The sequence below is a fragment of the Mustela erminea genome, chromosome 7 (genome assembly GCF_009829155.1).
Source record: "Mustela erminea isolate mMusErm1 chromosome 7, mMusErm1.Pri, whole genome shotgun sequence".
NCBI lineage: Eukaryota > Metazoa > Chordata > Mammalia > Carnivora > Mustelidae > Mustela > Mustela erminea.
In genome coordinates this window covers 24,844,211-24,866,592 of record NC_045620.1, presented here as the reverse complement: position 1 = coordinate 24,866,592, position 22,382 = coordinate 24,844,211, and the positions used below count along the sequence as shown (strand labels likewise).

Sequence of the window (22,382 nt, the reverse complement as noted above, 5' to 3'; positions counted from 1 at the left end):
TCACAGCTGTCACTAATTCATAAGAGTTTAATTTATGTCCCATATCACTATCCTCCTCTAGGTTAAAGTCTCTGACAGGGCAGCATGGTAGAAAATACTGGATGCATGCCAACATCCATGCTCTCCTGTTTCCCCTGGCTTATAAAACCATGCCCATGCTGCCTGGAAGAAAAACCACACTTCCCAGCCTCCTTTGCAGCTAGGTGTAGTCACATGACTAAGTTCTAACCAAGTAAGTAGAAGTGTTTGGACCTTTGGGATGACTGCTTAAAGGGACTCGACAACAGCCACAACAAGGCGATGAAAGAGCACTGAGACAGGAGTCAGGAGGTGGGACTGCTCTTCCACTGACCCATTGTTTTCCTCTATTTCTTCAGTCTGCTCATCTGCAAGGAGGAGGCATGGAATGACATGGTCCTATGGGACCATGCCAATTGTCCTCCAAGATAGAGATAGCCTTCCAGCTTGAGACCCTTTTCCAGGCTCCCTTATAGCTATGAGTACTTATGTGACCAAGTCTGGCAAATAGGATGAGAGCAGAAGGGATGTGTACCACTGCCAAGGTCTGCCTATTAAAGAGGCATGCCCTTCCTTTCCTCCTCTGTTCCCCTGACAGGGTCAAGCTGGCTGGGACACAGACTGGTGAAGCACCATCTTGACCATGAGGTCATGAGCCACGGTCTAAGGAAGGCTGACCAACAAAACAGAAATAAATGGATGCTGACACTTTGGAGATGCCACATCAGACAGGGTCTGTTTCCTAAGAAAGCAAGAATTTCTATTATATGTATTTGTAAAAGATATAATAGAGAGAGAGAGAGCACACAAGTAGGGGAGGAGCAGAGGAGAAGGGAGAGGAACAAGCAGATTCTGCTCTGAGTGCAGAGCCCTATGCAGGCTTCAATCCCAGGAACCTGAGGTCATGACCTGAGCCAAAACTAAGAGTCAGATGTTCAACTGACTGAGCCACCCAGGTGCCCCAGGACTTCTATTATATTTAAGCCACAGTATTTTATGGATCTCCTGTTACAATAGCATAGCTTGTACCCTAACCGATATAGACGCTCTTAGCTCTGACCAAACATCATAGAGTAAGTATAGTGGACACCTTCTAGAACAGCACTGTCCAACAGAGTTTTCTGCCCTTAGGTAAATGTTCCAATGTCCAATGCAGTAGCCACTAGCCACATGTGGCTATTGAGCACTTGAAATGTAGCTAGTATAAACGAGGACCTGAATTTTTATTTTATTTTATTTTATTTTAAAGATTTATTTATTCGACAGACAGAGATCACAAGTAGGCAGAGAGGCAGGTGGGAGGAGTTGTGGGGGGGAAGCAGGCTCCTTGCTAAGCAGAGAGCCCAATGAGGGGCTCGATCCCTAGGACCCTGAGAGCATGACCAGAGCCGAACGCAGAGGCTTAACCCACTGAGCACCCAGGTGCCACTGAATTTTTATTTTTCTTTAATCTTAATTAATTTAAAATTAAATTCAGTTACGCACTTGGAGCCAGTGGTGACCACAATGAAGTTCTAGAATAACAGCCTAGATCTACTTCTCTGCCCAACTGACCCATGAATTCATGTTCTGCTATGTTATCCTGCCCTTCTGGCTATGCTAGCTGGACCAAGATGAGCTCCTGACCCACAGCAGGCTCCCCAACATGAGACTGGGAGAGATTCCAGACTGGTATCTTGAACAAATACAAATGCTACGGGGGCAACCACCTTCTGCTGTGGGGACAGAGAAGAGGAAGAAGCTGGTTTGTAGAGAGAATTGGTGGAGATACATGTTGATAGAGGGAAGGTGCTGTCAATCACCTGTTAATGCTCCAGTTTCTGATACTCGTCCTTTAGAAAGTCGAACTGCCATCCCAACAGGAGTTATGATATTTGCAACCAAAAAACAGTCTTCACCGGGGCCTGGACCCGTGTCTTTTTAGAAAAGGAAGATCTCACTAACAATGGCAGTTGGAGGTGAAAGGCAATATGATGACAAGTTTGATCTGAGATGAGCCTGATAGGAGTAGAGATTTAGAAACAAGTCGGTTTTCGTGAGTACCTACCATGTACCAGGTATGGGACTGGCCTTAGGTAGGACTGGGATGGTAAACATATGCACTTCTTTATCCCTTGCTCATAGAAGACATCATAAATCAATCATAGTATTCTATGGCATGCATTACCCAGCCACTAAGGCTGATTGGTAATAAAATATTTTGATCATTCTTGCTATATTTATTAGAGGTGCCTGACTGGCTCAGCTGGTAGAGCATGTCTCTTGATCTCAGGGTCATGAGCCCCATGCTGGGCCTAGAGCCTATAAAAATTTTTTTAAAATAGAATAAAATATAAAATGCTATTTTTTTAAAGATGTTATTTATTTATTTATTTGACAGACAGAGATCACGAGCAGGCAGAGAGAGAGGAGGAAACAGGCTCCCTGCAGAGCAGAGAGCCCGATGCGGGACTCGATCCCAGGACCCTGAGATCATGACCTGAGCCGAAGGCAGAGGCTTTAACCCACTGAGCCACCCAGGCGCCCCTAAAATGCTATTTAAAAAAGCAATCTAAAGGAAGGCAATTTTAGGATTGGTTCAGCGACTCAATGACATTGAATTCAGGGTAGGCTTCTCTGCCAGTCTCTTGGCCTTCCCCTCATGACCATAAGCTGACTGCCGCAGCTCAAACCAATCATTCCTTACATGACAAAACCCAAAGCAGGGAAGTGATAGGCAGAACAAAGGGCTTTCTCCTCAAAACTCCTTATCAGAGAGGTAAATATTCCCATGAAGATTTATATCTCATTGGCCTGACTGGGCTCCATGCCCACTTCTAGAAATATCATTAGTGAAAGGGAATCATCATGACTTAGATCATATTTCCACCCAATAAAATCAGCATTCTGTTAGCAACAAAGAAGGGGAAATAGTTGGAAGGCAGGCAACCAACACTGTCTGCCACATTTGCCCTGGCATCTGGACTGTTCCCAATTCCGATGAGCAGCAGTCTCCTCATCTCTAAAATCAGCTACTGGGAAGACACTGTGTACGTCGTAGTGGTTAAAAGACTTACCCAAGTACTGGTCTCTCTTCTCCTAGCTATACTGTCCCCCCTGCTGCCCTACTAAGGGGTGCTTATGCCTACTAATCCTTGGGCAGCCTCCCTTCCTCTCCCTTCAACTACCATGCCCTCATGGCCATCTGACTTGCCAACCATCTGACTTTTGCATTTAAAGCCTAACCAGTATGTTCTGCCTGTGATCAAACACACCAGGAAGGGGTGAGGACGCAGTTACTGGCCTGGCTCCCTGGAAAAGCCAGATAAGAAGCTATTTCTATCACAGAAGACTGTCCCTCAGGCTCAGACAGGATCCAAGGCAAACATCAGTGAAAGTGAGAGGAAGTTACAAACCCTACTAGGGTTGGAAGAGCAATTAAGCTGAAAACAAGAGCAGGTTTTCTTGAAAGAATTAAGTCTAGGTCTGAAGTTTGGGAACTAGGACTAAAAATGACTCAATGACTCATCCTCATCATTGCAGCAATGACTTATCCCAGAACTGACTATTGGATTATGTCTCAAGGGGCAATGGAGGTGGGACACATTACAGCCTAACTAATAGTCAAACCATTCCCCCCCTTTTCTCATTGCTAACAGAATCCTGAGCCCCACAGATTTGGCTTCTTCCCAAACAAGGAAGAAAATCATGATTGGTCAAAGCTAACCATGATCTTTCCATCCCTCTTCCTTGTGATTGGTTTAGAAAGGGGCAGATGATACAATTCTGGCCAATGAGAACTGAAGGAAAGTACACTCCCTTCCCTTTCTCTCCTCTCTCTAGCCTTTATAAGTTGCTGGGAGGGGGTTGGTCCAAGAGCAATGATAGTCACTTTTTGAGCACAAGGATTGGGGTCAACACATTGAGGATGGTGAGGCCTTAAACTAATATACCATGTTGCCATGCTGCTTTTAGGTTTTCTGAGGAAAACTCATTTCCTTCACTGTCTAAACCCCTTTGAATTGAGTTCCTGTTACTTGCAGACAAAAGCTTCCAGATTAATACAGCCTCCCCACTCCCCACCCCCCACCCTGTATGGGGAGGGGAGATACAACTGATACATCCCCTTGCTGTCACTGGCCACACCCCTCCCCTGCACAAAGTCCTGCTCTGGCTCCCCTGTACCTTTCATCAAAATCCAAGGCTTGGGCGCCTGGGTGGCTCAGTGGGTTAAGCCGCTGCCTTCGGCTCAGGTCATGATCTCAGGGTCCTGGGATCGAGCCCCGCATCGGGCTCTCTGCTCAGCAGGGAGCCTGCTTCCCTCTCTCTCTCTCTGCCTGCCTCTCCATCTACTTGTGATTTCTCTCTGTCAAATAAATAAATAAAATCTTTAAAAAAAAAAAATCCAAGGCTCTCTAGGACCTAAGCCCTGCCTACCTTTCTGGTTTCACCTCCTGCTACATCCCTAATCTCACCCTCTAGTCTAATGATCCTGGCCTCTTCAGGATGCATGCCAACATCCATGCTCTCCTGTTTCCCCTGGCTTAAAGAACCATGCCCATGCCGCCTGGAAGAAAAACCACACTTCCCAGGCTCCTTTGCAGCTAGGTGTGGTCACATGACTAAGTTCTAACCAAGTAAGTAGAAGTGTTTAGACCTTTGGGATGGTCCGAACTTGCACTCTTTTGAAAATGTTCTCTCTGAACAGAATGCTCTTAGTACACAGTTTTTTGGGGTTTCTTTTAAGATTTTATTTAGTTATTTGAGAGACAAGAGTGTGTGTGTGCACGTGCATGTGTGAGCGTGTCCTAGATGGGGGTGCAGCTGAGGGAGAGGGAGAAAGAATTTCAAGCAGACTCTGTGCTGAGGGTCGAGCCTGACACAGGACTCGATCTCACCACTCTTGAGATAATGACCTGACCAAAATTAAGAGTTAGACACCTAACTGACTGAGCCACCCAGGCACCTCAGTATATAGCTCAGATTTACAAATCTTGGATTTGTATTCCAGCTCCAGTGCTGTCTAGCTATGTGACCAAGGACAAGGAAATTCACTGGCCTGGGCCTTGTTCTGCAAGTCAATAAAAGAGGAATAACAATATCTCCCCCAGAGAGATGTAGAATTAAATAAGATGATATAAACCACGTGGCAGAGGTAAGGGACTCAAGAAATATGAGTTTCTTACCTACCAGCCACCCCTGCCCTTCTTAGAACTCTGCTGAGACTTCGTATGCTGGGGGTCTCTCTCACCAAAATGGGAGCTCCTAGAGGACGGAAAATAGACTGGAGCTGAACCAGGAGTCAGTGTTCTGTAAATGAAGAAATGAATGCCAAGGTATGACAGGTTCATTCAAGAGAGAGAAGGTGCCACAGCCCAGCCCAGTTCCATCACCCCTCTAGGAAGCCTTCCCAGATGCCCACTCTGGATCCACTATACCCATCACTTCTGCAGTCCCCTACACCCCACTCTCCTATGTATGTGTGTGGAAGTCTGTGTCCCCCAACAGGCTGGGAGCTCTGTGAGGGCATGGACCTCATCTGACTCATCTCTGTGTCCCTAGAATCCAGCAGGGATCTCCTATGCTACATGCTTGGCAAATGAACATTTGTCAACTCTGGAAGCCAGAGAAACCACTTAGAGCCCCTGCTCACCCAGGCTGCCCCAGAACTGGGTCCTCCTGCTCCTTTCCCACAGAAACAGACTATAAATGGACAGCACACAAGCCGATGCCCAAAACAGGGCTTGGGTTTCACAAACCAATTGGCTTGTCCCAGAGTGGGGGTGGGGTTCAGGGGGCCCTAGAATGTGGCCATAAATAGCCCAGCTCAGAGGCCTCCTCCCTGCTCTGATTTCTGCCTGAGTCACCCGCCCAGGCAGGGTGGGGCTAGCCAAAGGCAGTGGCCTGAGGGCTGATGGCCCTGTGGTCAGCATTCTTGAGACTCCAAAGATAAGCTCTGCTGGTATCCACACCCTCCCCAGCCAAGCCCCTGACCCAGGAGCCTGGTGAATCAGTGATACTTGGATCCTTCCTCCTCAGGGAAGCTAAGACACACAAACATAGGGCACCCTGACCCTTCCAGAGGCCCCCGTTCCCTTATAGCTCTGCCAAGAAGAGACAGGACCCAGGCCTGGCCCCAAGGATCCAGGAAAAAGACTCCCCCAGGAACACAAGGAACTGAAACAGGGCAGGATCATTCACCTGGCCCAGGACCATTGGGAGGAGCAAATGTCCTACAGAGAGACGGGGACACATCCATTTTAGCTCAACCAGTATCCCCAGTACTTATCCCAGTGTTCACTAATGCTTGTGACTGAACGTCCTGGCTTTGAGTCTTGACTAAAGCCCGTCCTCTAAGCTCAAGCTGTGCCTTGTCTGTTCAGTGGGCACTCACCTACTTGGCCCTGGCCGAAATCAAGTGATCTAAGATCCAATTGTTTACTAGGCTAGAGCCTCTCTCCTCCAGCCAAAATGTCAGTTCCATGAGAGCAGGGACTTGCTTTCTTATGCACTAGGGTACCCCAGAATCTAGTATAGTACCTGACATATATACTAGGTAATCAATAAGTATGAAATTTGTTCAATGAATGAATTTAGACAGACCTGGGGCTTCTCATTTTGGAGAGTGTGGGCTCTGGAGTGAGGCAGGTTTGGGTGTAACTTCTTTGCTCGGTGACCTTGGACAAGTGACTTGACTTCTGTGACCCTCTATTTCCTCATCTTTAAAGATTTATTTTATTTTATTTTATTAGAGAGAATGAGAGAGAGACATCACGTGCAAGGAGGGTGGAGGGGAGGAGAAGGAGGGAAAGAGGAGGAGGAGAGAGAGAATATCAAGCAGACTCTGTGCTGAGCCCAGAGAACAACACAGGGCTTGATCCCATGACCCTGAGATCATGACCTGAGCAGAAATCAAGAGTCAGCCGCTTAACCTATTGAGCCATCCAGGTGCCCCAATTTCTCCATCATTATAATGGGGGTAAAATAGATCCATTTCTTGGGGCACCTGGGTGGCTCGGTGGGTTAAAGCCTCTGCCTTCAGCTCAGGTCATGATCCCAGGGTCCTGGGATCGAGCCCCACATCGGGCTCTCTGCTCCGTGGATAAGCCTGCTTCCTCCTCTCTCTCTCTGCCTGCCTCTCCGCCTACTTGTGATATCTCTCTGTGTCAAATAAATAAATAAAATCTTTAAAATAGATCCATTTCTCAATACCAGTAAAGACTCAATACCAGTAAAGCACTTTGCCCTGCCTAGCATAGACCAAGTCTTCAATAAACTGCCTTGTGGTTATTTTTTGCTGCTGTTCTGTATGACTATCTAAGGGGATAGGCCCAGGAAACAGTGATAGGCAAAGTTTTCAGTCCAGGCCCTGTCACCCGCTCTCTGGCTTTGGCAGTCCCAAGGTCTCTCTGCCTCATTTTCCTTGCCTGTATGATGGGCACGGATGCGCCAGCTCTCTGAGTAGGTATTGTGAAGACTCATGTTGAGGCTGCCCACCTGCTTGCCAAGGATGGTCTGGAGAGGATGTGGGATTCTAAAGGCTCTGGAAGGGGCGACCTTTAAGGTTCTGCTGGTCTAGCAAGGCTGGGTTATAAATAGTTCCCAGCCCCTGGCAGGCCCTGCATCAGGCCTGACCAACAGAGCCTGCATTGCCACACTCTGCGGCATGACAATCTCACTTTACCACACCCTCGAGCAGTACAACAGATGCCATCTCTCAAGATCCTAAAGGCAAGTGAACCCTTTGACCTCACAACACCCTGTGCAGGAACCTCGCTTCAGATAAATGCTCACAGGTCCACAGAGAGCTCACGGCACCATTGTCTATGATGCAAAAGGCTAAGAACAACTTGAATGTCCACAAGTAGGGGCTGCTAAGTATGAGATGGGAGCTCTCTGACTAGCAGACCACTCAGTCTTGTTCAGAGCTATGTCCATAGCGCCAACATCAAGTCCTAGTGCAGAGCAGGGCATCAGTAAATACTTGTTAAATAAATATACGAATCCCAATAAAGGGATACTATACTACCACTAAAAATAATGAGACAGGGACACCTGGGTGGCTCAGGATTAAGCCGCTGCCTTCAGCCCAGGTCATGATCCCAGGGTCCTGGGATAGAGCTCCATATTGGGCTCCCTGCTCAGCAGGAAGCCAGCTTCTCCCTCTCCCTCTGCGCTTCCCCCCACCCCACTTGTGCACTCTCTCTGTCTCAAATAAATAAAATCTTAAAAAAAAAGAAGAGGGGGCACCTGGGTGGCTCAGTTGGTTGAGCGTCTGCCTTCAGCTCGGATCATGATCCTGGGGTCCTGGGATCGAGTCCCGCATTGGGCTCCCTGCTCAGTGGGGAGCATGCTTCCCCCTCTCCCTTGGCCTGCCTCTCTGCCCACCTGTGCTCTTTCTCCCTCTGTCAAATAAATAAATAAAATCTTTAAAAAAAAAAAAGAAGGGGACGCCTGGGTGGCTCAGTTGGTTGGACGACTGCCTTCGGCTCAGGTCATGATCCCGGAGTCCCGGGATCGAGTCCCGCATCGGGCTCCCAGCTCCACGGGGAGTCTGCTTCTCTCTCTGACCTTCTCCTCGCTCATGTTCTCTCTCACTGTCTCTCTCTCAAATAAATAAATAAAATCTTTAAAAAAAAAAAAAAAAAAAGAAGAAGAAAAAGATGAAGATGAAGATAATTGCTTTACATTCTCCTCAGGTTTTTTATATTTTACTTTTCTACATTTTTTAAAAATCTACTTTTCTTTCAAAAATATAGCACCGTATGGGAGCTACAAGCAACTGATGAATCACTTAAATTCTACCTCTGAAACTAATAATACACTGTATGTTAACTAAATTGAATTTAAATGAAAATTTAAATATCTATATATACACTATATATATATACATATATCAGCACATTCCAAACCATGTAAGACAGGATCCGGAGATGAAGCTCTTGTCACCTCAATAAGCAAAGGACTCCAGGACCTTAGTACTGGGAGGAAGTCATGCTTACTGAGAGCCCACCATAGAACGAGCGCCAAGCCTGACTTTCATACACATCTTCACCTAATGGCAATAGTTCAATAAAGGTCCCTGTCCTTATGTAACAGTTGGATACATTGAATAAACAGTCTCACGGGGGTGACATGACTTATAATGCATCATAAATACTTAAAAACATGAGTTCTTATATCTGACAGATACGAGCCCAAATCCATTTCTGCCACTGTGTAACCCTGGGAAAACAGCAAAACCTCTCTGAGTTTCAGTGCTCTCATCTGCACCATGGGACAAATAACAAGCCTAAGTTATAGAGGTGGTTTTGAGGGTTCAGTGAGAAAACATATGGAAGGCACCTAGCACGGTGCCCAGCATATTGCTGGTGGCTCAATAAACAGCAGACACCACCATCACCATCATTATCGTCATTATTTCTTCCACCACCATTGGCAGCCAGGCTCACACAGCTAATGGAGGCCAGAACGTGTCTCCAGAGACCCCACAGGCATTTTAATCAAGATCCAGGGAACAAGGGGCACCTGGGTGGGTCAGTCATCGGGCATCTGCTTTAGGCTCAGGATCACAGTGTCCTGGGATTGAGCCCCGCATCGTGCTCCCTGCTCTGCGGCAAGCCTGCTTTCCCTCTCTAGTCCTCCTGTTTGTGTTCCCTCTCTCGCTGTGTCTCTCTCTGCCAAATAAATAAATAAAATCTTATAAAAAATTTCAAAAAATAAATGTTTCCTTGAGAACAACAGGTCTAGTGGCCATGGGAGGACTAGATGGGGGCTCCACTCAGAAGTCCCTCAGGTGTCTCAGGGGCACGGCATCACGTGGCTAAGCCAAGCAGGGTAGCTTCAGATTAGTTGCATCCGTGACTCGCGTCTCTCCTTTGACAGCCTCTCCTTTAACAGCTGTGATACAGTAAGCTAGACTTTGGGCAGGACACCTGGCAGTGCCCATCTCCCAGGGAAGGAGCCGGCAGGAGTCCCAAGGACTCACCATGGATATTCTCAGGACTTCGACAAGCCCGGCCTGAGCTCTGAGCCCCATCTGAAACAATTAGGAAAGCCAACCACAATTGACAAGGTTCAGGTAAAGCAGAAAGGGTCAGAGATGTAGCCCAGGGACAGATCCCTACTGACCAGGAGCTAATTCGTGCCGCTGGGCTCAGTGCCAGGTGCAGGGCTCTGAGACAAACTGCACAGGAGTCTTGCCCTGAAAGACCTTCAGGTTCACTGGAGGAAATAACACTGAGGGCTTGCTGGGGACATAAAGATGAGAGAGGCTGACATTCACTGAACGCTTACATGTGAAAGACATTGTGCTCTGCACTTCAAATGCATGGTCCCGCCCTTAAAAAGAACTAATAAACTAAATAATCGAATACCTACTAGGAGCACTGGCCTTGGTGTGTTTTAGTTTTTAATCTTGCAAATAACCGTGCAAGGTAGGTATTACCCAAGGCTGAAGCAACAGTGGCCTCAGCAACCAGACAGACCTCAGCTTGAATTCAGTCGATTTACTAATCGTATGACCCGAAGGAAGTTATTTATGCTCAGCAAACCTCAGCAACCTTGTCTGTAAAATGGGGATTACAGAAATGCTATCATTCTATGCTGCCTTTTTTTTTTTTAAGATTTATTTATTTTAGAGAGAGAGAGAGAGAGAGCAGTGGGAGAGGAAAAGAGAGAATCCACAAGCACACTGTGCTGAGTGCAGAGCCTGACACAGGGCTCGATCCCAGGACCCTGAGATCATGACCTGAGCCAAAATGAAGAGATGGACACTCTACTGACTGAGGTACCCACACCATACTGCCTTTTATCATGAATATTTATGGACATGCTACTCTATGAGTGTTGTCTTTTAAAAGTTTGATCATGGGGTGCCCGGGTGGCTTGGATGGTTGGGCGTCTGCCTTTGGCTTAGGTTGTGATCCCAGGGTCCTGGGATCGAGCCCCACATCTGGCTCCCAGCTGGCTCAGCGAGCCCCAGATTGGGCTCCCAGCTGGCTCAGCGAGCCCCAGATTGGGCTCCCAGCTGGCTCAGCGGGGAGCCTGCTTCTCCCTCTCCCTCTGCCTCTCCCCCTGCTTGTGTGCCTTCTCTGTCTCTCTCTCTCTCAAATGAATAAATAAAATCTTAAAAAAAAAAAAAAGTTTGATCTTTATGTGGGATGTACCTTCTCTATTTTGTATAAAGTATTGAAACTGACTTTTATTATCCTTTAGTATTATTAGTATTATTAGTATTTAAAGATTTTTTTTTTTAACTAATTCTTCACCCAATGTGGGGCTCAAACTCACAACCCCAAGATCAAGAGTAACATGCACAGGGCACCTGGTGGCTCAGTCAGTTAAGTGTCAGACTCTTGGTTTGGGCTCAGGTCATGCTCTCAGGGTTGTGAGATTAAGCCCCACCACAGGCTCTGGGCTCCGAGTGGAGTCGGCTTAAGACTTTTTCCCTCTCTTTCTGCCCCTCCCCCTGCTCACACCCCTCCTCTCTCTCTCTCTCTCTCTCTCTTTCTCTCTCTCAAATAAAAAAATAAATCTTTTTTTTTTTAAGATTTTATTTATTTATTTGACAGACAGCAAGAGAAGGAACACAAGCAGGGAGAGTGGGAGAGGGAGAAGCAAGCCTCCCGCCAAGCAGGGAGCCCGACATGGGGCTCCATCCCAGGACTCTGGGATCATGAACTGAACTGAAGGCAGATGCCCAACGACTGAGCCACCCAGGTGCCCCAATAAATCTTTGGAAAAAAAAAAAAGAGTGATTGGGCACAAGGGTGGCTCAGTCAATTAGGTGCCTGCCTTTGGCTCAGGTCATGATCCTGCGGTCCTGGGATAGAGCCCCAGTTAGGGCTCCCTGAGGAGCCTGCCTCTCCCTCTCCCTCTGCCCGCCCACCCCTGCTTGTACTCATGCGCCTTCTCTCCTTCTCATATAAATAAAAGCTTTAAAAAAAAAGAAAGAAAAGAAAAAAAGAGTGACATGCTTTACCAACAGAGCCAGCCAGGTGCCTCTGTCCTTTAGTATTATTTTTTAATGCATCACAGGCTCTCTGTTGTCCCTATCTTGCCAGCCACAATGGGGGTGGAGCGGGTGGAGGGGGTGGACAGTATTTGGCTGTCTCTTGATTTTCCCCCAGGCCTGGTCTCCAAGGGCCTAGGCTGGCCCTGGCTCCAGGTCTGTGCACACAATGGGCCTCTCTAAGCAGCAGACAGAGGCGTTTTGGCTGCCAGCTTGGGCCCAGACTCTGATCACAAACACATCCCTGTGGCTGAGAACAAGCTGAAAACATTTGTGCAAACCCCTGACCTAGCAGAGGAAAGGGCCTAGAAGGCAGGCCAGGGTTAATGAGGCCCAGCTGAACCCCTGACTTAGGCCAGGGAAGTAGGCTGCCACCCAGAGTTAGCTAATGACATCTGTCCTTCTAGAATGCTCTCAGGGGGCTCAATACCCACTGAGCCCCAGGCCTCAGGAATGATGTCCAGTTGCCCTGCCAGGTTCACATCCACAGGACAGGCCATCTTTCCATGCCCCCTGGATGTGGCCTCAGGAGTGGGATGGGGGTGGGGAATTTTGAACAATGTGGCTAGAATTGGGCTCTAAGGAGGAACCGAGGCCCAGAGAGTCCTGAGTCCAGACAGCTGAAGCTGCCAGATCCTTAGCGTCCCCACAAGCTCCCCCATATCTCAAGAACAACCACATCCCAACATCCCAGCTCCCTCAAATCCTCCAGGCTCCTCAGGTCACTTTGGCAATTCAAAGACTCCGATCCCAAGGCCTGTCCCTGGCTGACCTGGGTGGAATTACCCTTCCCCGAGGCTGCTGGGCTACGAAAGTAGCTTGAAAGAGACTCAACAAGAAAAGGCTGGAAAAAACTTACAAGAAGTCCACACTCCTCCTCCTATCCAAGCCTGCTTAGGACAAACCACCACCATCCCCTTCGTCCGTGGTCCCAGCTTCCTCACTGCCATTCTGTATCTATTTCTGCCTCCTTCAAACCAGGCCGATGCTGCTAAAACCCAGATATGCCCATGTGCTGCACCCCCTCTAATGGCTCTCTGTTTTCCTCCGGGGGAAGTCCAAATGCCTTTAGCCTGGCATTCAAGGCCCTAAAGGCTCTCAGTCTAGACAACCTCTTCTTTCTCCACTCCCTCACGCCCTCGGCTCAGATATACCTAATTAGTTCGCAGGCAGTTCCCCAGCTAAGTCAAGTCATTTCACCCCCTTGAGGTCCTGCTCACAGAGCTCCCCCGCCTGGAATGTCCTTCCCCCACCCCATACCCTCATCTGCTTGTTGTTCAAGAAGTGCCAGCATCCCGCCTCCAGGAAGCCTTTCCTGACTATCCAGAGAGAAGTAACCCCTGCCTCCTCTCATCCCTGGACAGATCCCACTTCAGCACCTATGACACATCTGTAATCTGGTAGTTTCACTCAGCTGTTCCCCCCAACCCCTGCCACCAGACTGAGATTCCCCTCAAAACCACTGAGCAGAGCAGTATAAAGAAGGAGGAAAAAGAAAGCAGAGAGCACTCGCATTCAAAAGGGAGGAATAATATGGGAAGATTATAAACAAATCTATTTTGCCAAATTTTTAGTTGTCAAATTTATAATAAGGGTGCCTGGGTGGCTCAGTAGGTTAAAGCCTCTGCCTTCGGCTCATGTCATGATCCCAGGGTCCTGGGATCGAGCCCCACATCAGGCTCTCTGCTCAGCGAGGAGCCTGCTTCCCTCTCTCTCTCTGCCTGCCTCTCTGTCTACTTGTGATCTCTGTCTGTCAAATAAGTAAATAAAATCTTTAAAAAAAAAAAACCACTGAGCAGAGCAGTATAAAGGAGGAAGAAAAAGAAATCAGAGAGCACTTGCATCCAAAAGGGAGGAATAATATGGGAAGATTATAAACAAATCTATTTTGCCAAATTTTTAGTTGTCAAATTTATAATAAAGGGCGCCTGGGTGGCTCAGTGGGTTAAGCCTCTGCCTTCAGCTCGGGTCATGATTTCAGGGTCCTGGGATTGAGTCCCACATGAGGCTCTCTGCTTGGCAGGGAGCCTGCTTCCTCCTCTCTCTGTCTCTGCCTGCCTCTCTGCCTACTTGTGATCTCTCTCTGTCAAATAAATAAATAAAATCTTTTTAAAAAATTTATAATAAAATAAATGTGCTAACTTAGATGAACTGGACAAATTCTTTAAGAAGACATAAACCCGGGGTGCCTGGGTGGCTCACTGGGTTAAAGCTTCTGCCTTCGGCTCAGGTCATGATCCCAGGGTCCTGGGATCAAGTCCTGAGCCGGGCTCTCTGCCCGGCAGGGAGCCTGCTTCCTCCTCTCTCTCTCTCTGCCCGCCTCTCTGCCTACTTGTGATCTCTCTCTGTCAAATAAATAAATAAAAATCTTAAAAAAAAAAAAAACCCTTTCTATAGAGGCGTCTGCGTGGCTCAGTGGGTTAAGCCTCTGCCTTCAGCTCAGGTCATAATCTCAGGGTCCTGGAGCCCCACATCAAGCCCTACATTGGGCTCTCTGCTCAGCAGGAAGCCTGCTTCCCCCTGTCTCTCTGCCTGCCTACCTGTGATCTCTCTCTCTCTCTCTCTGTCAAATAAATAAATAAACCTTTAGGGGCGCCTGGGTGGCTCAGTGGGTTAAAGCCTCTGCCTTCAGCTCGGGTCATGATCTCAGGGTCCTGGGATCCAGCCCCGCTTCGGGCTCTCTGCTCAGCAGGGAATCTGCTTCCCTTCCTCTCTCTGCCTGCCTATTTGTGATCTCTGTCAAATACATAAATAAAATCTTTAAAAATAAATAAATCTTTAAAAAAAAAAAAAAGAAACCTTTCTATAAAGATGACTTCCTTGGAGAATGCTACCAAACATTCCAGAAGGAAATAATAACAATTCTAAATAAATGTGATAGGAGGAGGGTAAGTTACTAATGTTTATTGAGTGCCTACCGTGTGTCACATCCTATTTTGGGCAAGAGATAGGCCAGGTTCCAGCCAGAGACTGGGGGCAAGGTTTGCCAAGGAAAGATCTCACCCTAGGAAAAGTCTCAGAAAATGTAATGGCTACAGACCCTCAATCCTAGAGCAGTACACATGTTATTTCTATTCCTTACTGTACCCATGATAGACATGGCTAATCACTTCCAGCTCCTTTCTGCTGAGCCCAGACAAGACTTCCCAGTCCTTCCAGATACATGTCTCCCAGTATCCACCAGGAAAGATGACACTGAAGATGAAAGCGATTGATCATCTCTCATCTAGTCCAATCCCAACTGCTAGGGAAGCTGAGGGCCAGAGAAGGCAAGGGTCTTACCCAAGGCCAGAGATTGATCACAGAGCAGACAGAGTTTAGAAACTGATTTTTAGGGCGCCTGGGTGGCTCAGTGGGTTAAAGCCACTGCCTTCGGCTCAGGTCATGGTCTCAGGGTCCTGGGATCGAGTCCCACATCGGGCTCTCTGCTCAGCAGGGAGCCTGCTTCTCTCTCTCTCTCTCTCTCTGCCTGCCTCTCCATCTACTTGGGATCTCTCTCTGTCAAATAAATAAATAAAATCTTTAAAAAAAAAAAAGAAACTCATTTTTAAAGATTTTATTTATTTATTTGACAGAGAGAGATCACAAGTAGGCAGAGAGGCAGGCAGAGAGAGAGAGAGGAGGAAACAGGCTCCCTGCTGAGCAGAGAGCCCAATGCGGGACTCGATCCCAGGACCCTGAGATCATGACCTGAGCCGAAGGCAGTGGCTTAACCCACTGAGCCACCCAGGCGCCCAAAAGAAACTGATTTTTAAATAGTTGTATGAACAAGACAGTGTTTACATTTTATCTCCTCCACAAGATGATGAGCTCCTTCAGGAGAGGGCCTGGGTCGGATTTAGCTTCTGACCCAATGCTCTGTACACCAGGTACATAGCAGGTGTCTGTAAGTGTTTCTTGGCTTAGTAAGGAAGAAATGGAGTACCAGAATGATACAGAAGGCTGGGGTATTAGCTCCCGCCAAGAGTTGCCTCAAGCTTCCAACACTCAAAGATGTTATTTTTTCAGAATGACCCACGCTGAGAACTCAGATAGAGAGACATTCTCCATCTGAAGATGAGAGGGGGAGGAGGACCTCCGTGTGGATTAGGAATGTGTCTACAGTAGAAATCTTACCACCTCCAGATTAAACTTTCAAACAGCAGAAACTAAGAGATCTTCTCAAGTCAACCCAAATATGACATTTTGATGAGTTTCAGCTGCATTACTGGCTATAAATACCAAAGTAATGAGGCATAGTGTAGGGAGAGTCTCTTTTATCTCTATCATTTATCAGTGATCTTGTTATTTAACTTTGTTGTTAAAATATGACTGTTACACTTAAGCTTCAAGGACCAAGACCACAGAGTTGACTTTTTTTTTTTTTAAGTGTATCCTTAGGGGTGCCTGGGTGGCTCAGTTGGTTGAGCAGCTGCCTTCGGCTCGGGTCATGATCCTGGAGTTCCAGATCGAGTCCTGCATCGGGGTCCCTCCTCAGGGGGGAGTCTGCTTCTCCCTCTGACCCTCCCCATCTCGTGCTCACTCTCTCATTCTCTCTCTCTCAAATAAATGAATAAATAAAATCTTTTTAAAAAATAGAGATCTATCCACTTAGAAAAAAAAAAAGTATATACTTTAAAAATGCACCAGTGGCACTTAAAGACATACACTGAAAATGTAAAAATAAAACAAAACTGAGAGAGAACCAAGGTCAGGGCCACGAGCATGCCAAAGATCCCCCAGAGGCTGTTTGTTTCTGTGGCCTCTTAGAGACCTGTTTGGGGACACAAAGGCAATCTATGAGGATCCAGGCCTGGGGCTCAGCTCAGCAGCTTCGATGGACATGGCATTCTCCATCAGCCCCCGCCATCTCCCTGTGCCTGTTCTGGGCCAAGAGCCAAACACACATTCCTCAGGCCCCCACAGCTTCCGGAATTGACAGAGGGGAGTTTGAAGAAAGGGCTAAGCAAAGCAGAAACCTCCTGAGAAAGATGGCAAAAGGCAGATATGGGATAGCCACAGCAAGAGGCTTATCGCAACCAATGGGGAAACTGAGGCTCAAAGAAGGCAATCTCATCCAAGACCACACAGTGCAAGGATAGCAGAGGGGAACCACCAACATCCTCCCTTCAAGACTCTTCTCTGATCCTTCCTGGAAGGATCTGATGTTCTGCAACATAAAGACCAAGTCTTCTCCCAAGGGAGCATGGGTCCCAGGGGTTCAGGGTCCCTGTAGCTGGAAGCTCTCCAGTTCCCTCAAGAGAGAATATTAGCTGCCCCTTCCCCAGTCCCTCCCTGCTCCTCTCTTTCCCTGATTCACTCACAGGGTGGCAGATCCTACCAGGTCTGTTTTGCCCTGATCACACAACCCAGCAAGACAGAAGTTACCTCCCTGTTCTACAGATGAGGAACCCAAAGCTCAGGGAAATGAAATGACTTGGCCAAGTCTACAGAGCTAGGGAATGAAAGAGAGGAAAGGAAAACTAAGTCTGTCTGTCTCTGTGTCAGCTTTCCCACCACCACCCCAATTCTGTTTCAAGGAGGGTCCCCGAGTTCTGTTTCCACCTGGCCCACCTCCCAGCCCCCACTGCTGGGCGGGGGCCACTTGAAGCCTGGGGGAAGCAGAGGAAAGAATAACACCCTTGGGGTCCCCAGTGCTTACCCTCCAGCACCACCTCTTTGCCTGTCTTCTTCAGGACCTGTACCGCCTCATCGTGGGTAGCAGAGGAGAGGTCTTCCCCATTCACAGACAAGATGGCATCACCCACGAAGAGGGCCTCGGTCTGGTCAGCTGCCAGGCCCTTGAAGATCTTGGAAATGAGAATAGGCATCTTGTTCTCCCGGCCCCCTGCACAGGCACAGAAAGAGGAAGAAACTGAGGCAGACACTCGAATGCTTGAGAGTACATGAAGGCAAAATTATTTCTGAAGGCCTACCTCGGTGCCCAGCCCAGTGCCAGGAGAGCAGGGATGAAAGAGGAAAGAGGATCTCAGAAATGAGTCTTAGGATTCTAGGACACTAATAAATCATGTTCTAAATTCATAATGGAGTTTGGTCACTGGATCTTTGGCTAAACACTTTGGGTGTTCGTCCGTGTTTGAACAACTTACAAGTGCTTCAGTCACTTTTTCTTAAATATTTTGTATTTTAGGCAACTTTCCCACAATGGGGGAACCCACTGATACCCTTTATCCTGGAGTAAAGATAGAAGTCTGTTATTGCAATGCCCCCCACCCAAGGATCTCTTCAGCAATTGGAAAGCTTTACAGTCCAGGACCCAGCTGAAAATCAAGGCCTGAAAGTCTAGATTTCAAAAGCCTATCCAAATTGCATCTCTGATACAAAAAAAAAGCTAGTACATCTTACTGAATCACTTTATTGCTAAGTGCTAAGCTCTTGAATATCCTTTTAAAATATGAAATAGACATAATAATTCGCATTAGTTTTATATACTAAGGGCCAAGCACCATGCTAAATGCTCTCAATGTTGTCTCACTGTATATTCACAACATCCCAATCACACATGCATGCTCAGTCTCCTATCAGGAAAAATGAAGTGCGGAGAGAAGCCCCTTGCCCAAGGTCATTCAGCTAGCCTGTGGCAGGAAAGCAGCATTTGGACCTAGGTCTCCCGGCTCCAGAACCAACACTCTTAACCCTATGCTTGACTGTAACTAAGGCTCTCAGATACCACATTACTGGTCGAACCCAGATTACTAAAGATGAGGAACTAGTAGTCCATAAAGAGGAGGTCATTATTTCAAGGTCACACAACAAACTGGTGGCAAAGGTCAGACTGGAACACCTCCCCTGGCCCCCCCAACAGGCCCAACAGTTTGCTCACCGCACCACACAGGATTTGAAGCCTAGAAAGGAATGGGTTACTTTCTCTCTCTCTCTCTTTCTCTTTTTTAAGATTTTATTTACTTATTTGAACAGAGCAAGAGAGGGAGAGAGAGCATAAGCAGGGGGAGGGGTAGAGAGAGAGGGAGTAGCAGGCTCTCCACTGAGCAAGGAGCCTGATGCGGGGCTCCACCCCGGAACCTGAGATCATGACCTCTGCTGAAGGAAGACACTTAACCCACTGAGCCACCTAGGTGCCCCAGGGAATGGGTTTCTATTTACATCTGCTCTCTCCCACCAGAAATTAGGGACTTCAGTTCAGTTTGAAGCTATGATCATTCCAGGTTGCCTCAGCTGGGCTGGACCCTCAGAGGGCGGTCACCATGGAAACAAGAGCCCAGGCTTTATCCAAGAAGAACAGAATGGAGCTGGTACTTCCCCTGACCCCTCCTAAAAGTACCTTCACTCCCAACTGGCAGTATGGAGCTAAGGAGTAACTTTATGCGACCTTGGAAAGTCTGTCTCCTCTCCAAGTCTCAGCTTGTCCATCTATAAAATGGAACTCTATATTAACTCTAAGTTCCTTTCTGCTTTAACACATTGAGTGTATAATTTCTGGATTGATCTGCTGCCCTCTCCCATTCTGGAGTTTAGGGGCGAGACTGGTGTCCATTCTCTGTCTTCCCCCTTTCTCCCTTTTCGATTCCTTTGGTCGGCTATCTGGGAATGTGCCCTTCCATGGGGAAGAACCAAATCCATGGCTACTCTCTAAAGGTCTGATAATCGAGGTTGAAATCTCAGCACTGTCATTCACTGTTTGAGCCTCGGAAAATGGTTTTATTTTTCTGAGTTTCGGTTTTTCCACCTGCAAAATGGATATTGTGCTCCCCACTTGTTTCACCACTTGTTGCCTGGATGAAATGGATCATAAGCCTAGAGCACCAGACACAGCATTCAGCACACAGTGGTGGCTCAGTTCTCACCATCCCTACCCTCTCACCCAGGCCAAAGGCTCTGGAGACACCAATGAATAGACCCAGCACTGGGGAGAGAGAAGAGTGCATATCCAAGGTGATACCAGAGCTGACATCCTTTCCCAGGGAGAGAGCAACCCGAGAAGCAGATGGGTAGGCATAGTGAACCCAGCTGCTGGGAGTATACTGGGATTTTAAGCACTGTGGTTAGTTGCTTTGGGAGTCTCTCCTGGCCTCCTTTTTTCATCTCATCTAACAGCAACAATTAACCAAGCACCTACTGTGTGTTTGCAGGGTGAGTACTTCAGACTCCAGTTCTCACAGAAACCTTACAACTCTATCATCAGCCTCAACATACAGTGAGGAAACTAGAGTCCAGAGAGGGGAAGTGATTTGTCTAAGTTCACACAGATCCAGGACTCAAACACAATCCCCGTGCTTCCTAAAGAAATCGCTCAGTATTGGGGACTGAGATTTCTCAGAGAGGAGTAACAACTCTGTGTGCTCTCCTCTCAATTATGTGCAAGGTGATGATGGCCAGATCAGGAAATTCAAGCCCAGGACCCTCTGCCTAAATACACAGGGTCCTGGGTCCTCAGATTTCTAGGTCCTTCCTGGACCCCTGTCTGTGAACCCAGCCTGTGCCTCCACCCAAGCCTCCAAACCTGGGCTCCCAACTTCAAGCCTTACCCCTCCCCTCCACCTTGGTTGTGTCTCAGGGACTTCCTCCTTCCTGCCCAGTAGCTTCCCAGGCCTCAATCCCCTTTCTCCATCCTTTGCTCTCCTACCGTTCCTCTTGTCCTTGATGTCCACGCAACTCTGACATCTCAATGCCTCCTCACAGAACTCCCCAGCCACCTGTCCTTGCTGCGCCCCCACCCGCTCTACCTGTGCCTTCAGACTTAGGCCTCCGTCTCCCGAAAACCCTCCGACCTTGGTGCTCCCGATGTCCTCGGTCCCTCTGTCCCCTCAGACACCCTCCCTGACCCTAGACAGAAGTCTTCCAACTCCGCGTCCTCCGCAGGCTGCCAGGCTCCGCGACCCCTGCGCCCTCGGCGGCCCCACAGACACCGCGACCCCCATGCCCTCGGTGCCCCCCGCGCCCACCTTTGATGCTGATGCCCAGCCCGCCGGCGTCGGCCTTGCGCACCGTCACGCGGCGCCGCTGGAGCAGCAGAGCCTCAGGCAGCTGCGGGGGCGCAGCGCCAGGCTCGGCGGCGCCGTTGAGCTGCGCGGGCTCCGGCTCCCGCGGGGCGCCAGGCTCCGGGCAGATCTCGCCGTCGGCGGGGCTCACGGTCAGAGCGTCCTCCGCCAGACTGAGCAGCACCCGCTGCCACCGCTCGCCGCCGGCCCCCGAGCCAGCCCCGGCACGGAGTTCCAGCAGCCCGGTGCGCGGGGAGCGTCTGCCTGACGCCATCTTCGCCTCCGAGCCCCCGGGCCGCCGCGCTCGCCCTGCCCCGCAGTGCCCGGCCGGCTCCGACCAAGCGCCCAGGGCAGAGGGCAGCGGGGGCCCGACTGGGCCAGCCGCTACTACCCCGGGCCGCTGGGGGTGGAGCTTCGGGGGCGGGGCTGTCCAGGGGGTGTGGCTACGGAGAGGGGCGGGGTCGCAGGCAAACTGTGGAAGCGATGCCGCGGTGCCCAGGACCTGAAGGATGCCGCGTAAGAGTACTTAGGGGTTGGGGCGCCTGGGTGGCTCAGTGGGTTAAAGCCTCTGCCTTCGGCTCGGGTCATGATCCCGGGGTCCTGGGATCGAGCCCCGCATCGGGTTCTCTGCTCAGCGGGGAGGCTGCTTCCTCCTCTCTCTCTCTGCCTACTTGTGATCTCTATCAAATAAATAAATAAATAATCTAAAAGAAAAAAAAAAAAGAGTACTTAGGGGTTGAGGGCGTAGTGGGTAGGAGGTAGGGGTCAAGAGATAAAGAGAGAGGCGGGTAAGTGAGGAGCTGGGCGGGGCCATAAAGGGGCGGGGCTTCGCATCGGAAGCAGGTTCCTGCGACAGAGACTCTGAGCTCCCAAGGCCGTCGAGGGCAGGGACCGTAGCTCACAGGCGTAGGAGCCCAGGAGAAAGGGAATCATGGGTGCTGGTGCAAGGGTTTGGGCGTCGGGGCAGAGCTTTGTATGGCGGAGAGCTGCCCTCCAGGGACAGGACTTGTGTAGATACCGAGCCCCCAGGGACTTCGCAGGCGGGGTTTGGAAGGAGCGGGTTTCCCGAGGTGGGGCCGAGCCTTGGGTCCGTGGGCGTGGTTTATCTGGGGGCGTGGCTTCTAAAGCGGACAGGTCCCGCCCACCAAGATGAGCACGCTAGGAGCTGTTAAAGGCTTGGGGGCGGGTGGACGCGGTCCTCACCTTGAAATTGGAAGGGAGTTTATTTTTTTTTTTTTTTTTTTTTTTTTTTTTTTTTTTAAAGATTTTATTTATTTATTTATTTGACAGAGAGAGAAATCACAAGTAGGAGGAGAGTCAGGCAGAGAGAGAGAGAGAAGCAGGCTCTCGCTGAGCAAAGAGCCCGATGCGGGGCTCGATCCCAGGACACTGAGATCATGACCTGAGCCGAAGGCAGCGGCTTAATCCACTGA

General features: G+C 48.9%; 1 protein-coding gene across 1 annotated transcript in view; it reads right to left on the bottom strand.

Moving 5' to 3' along the window:
* The window catches only part of SNTA1 (syntrophin alpha 1), a 29,533-nt gene extending 8,162 nt beyond the window's left edge, over positions 1–21,371 (bottom strand). Inside the window, exons 1-2 of the mRNA XM_032350952.1 lie at positions 20,914–21,371; positions 17,652–17,837 (exon numbers count right to left, since the gene is read on the bottom strand). Of these exons, the coding sequence (XP_032206843.1) occupies positions 17,652–17,837; positions 20,914–21,223 (496 nt within the window). The 5' untranslated portion in view covers positions 21,224–21,371. The remainder of the gene's footprint in view (positions 1–17,651; positions 17,838–20,913) is intronic.
* Positions 21,372–22,382: the final 1,011 nt, after the last annotated feature.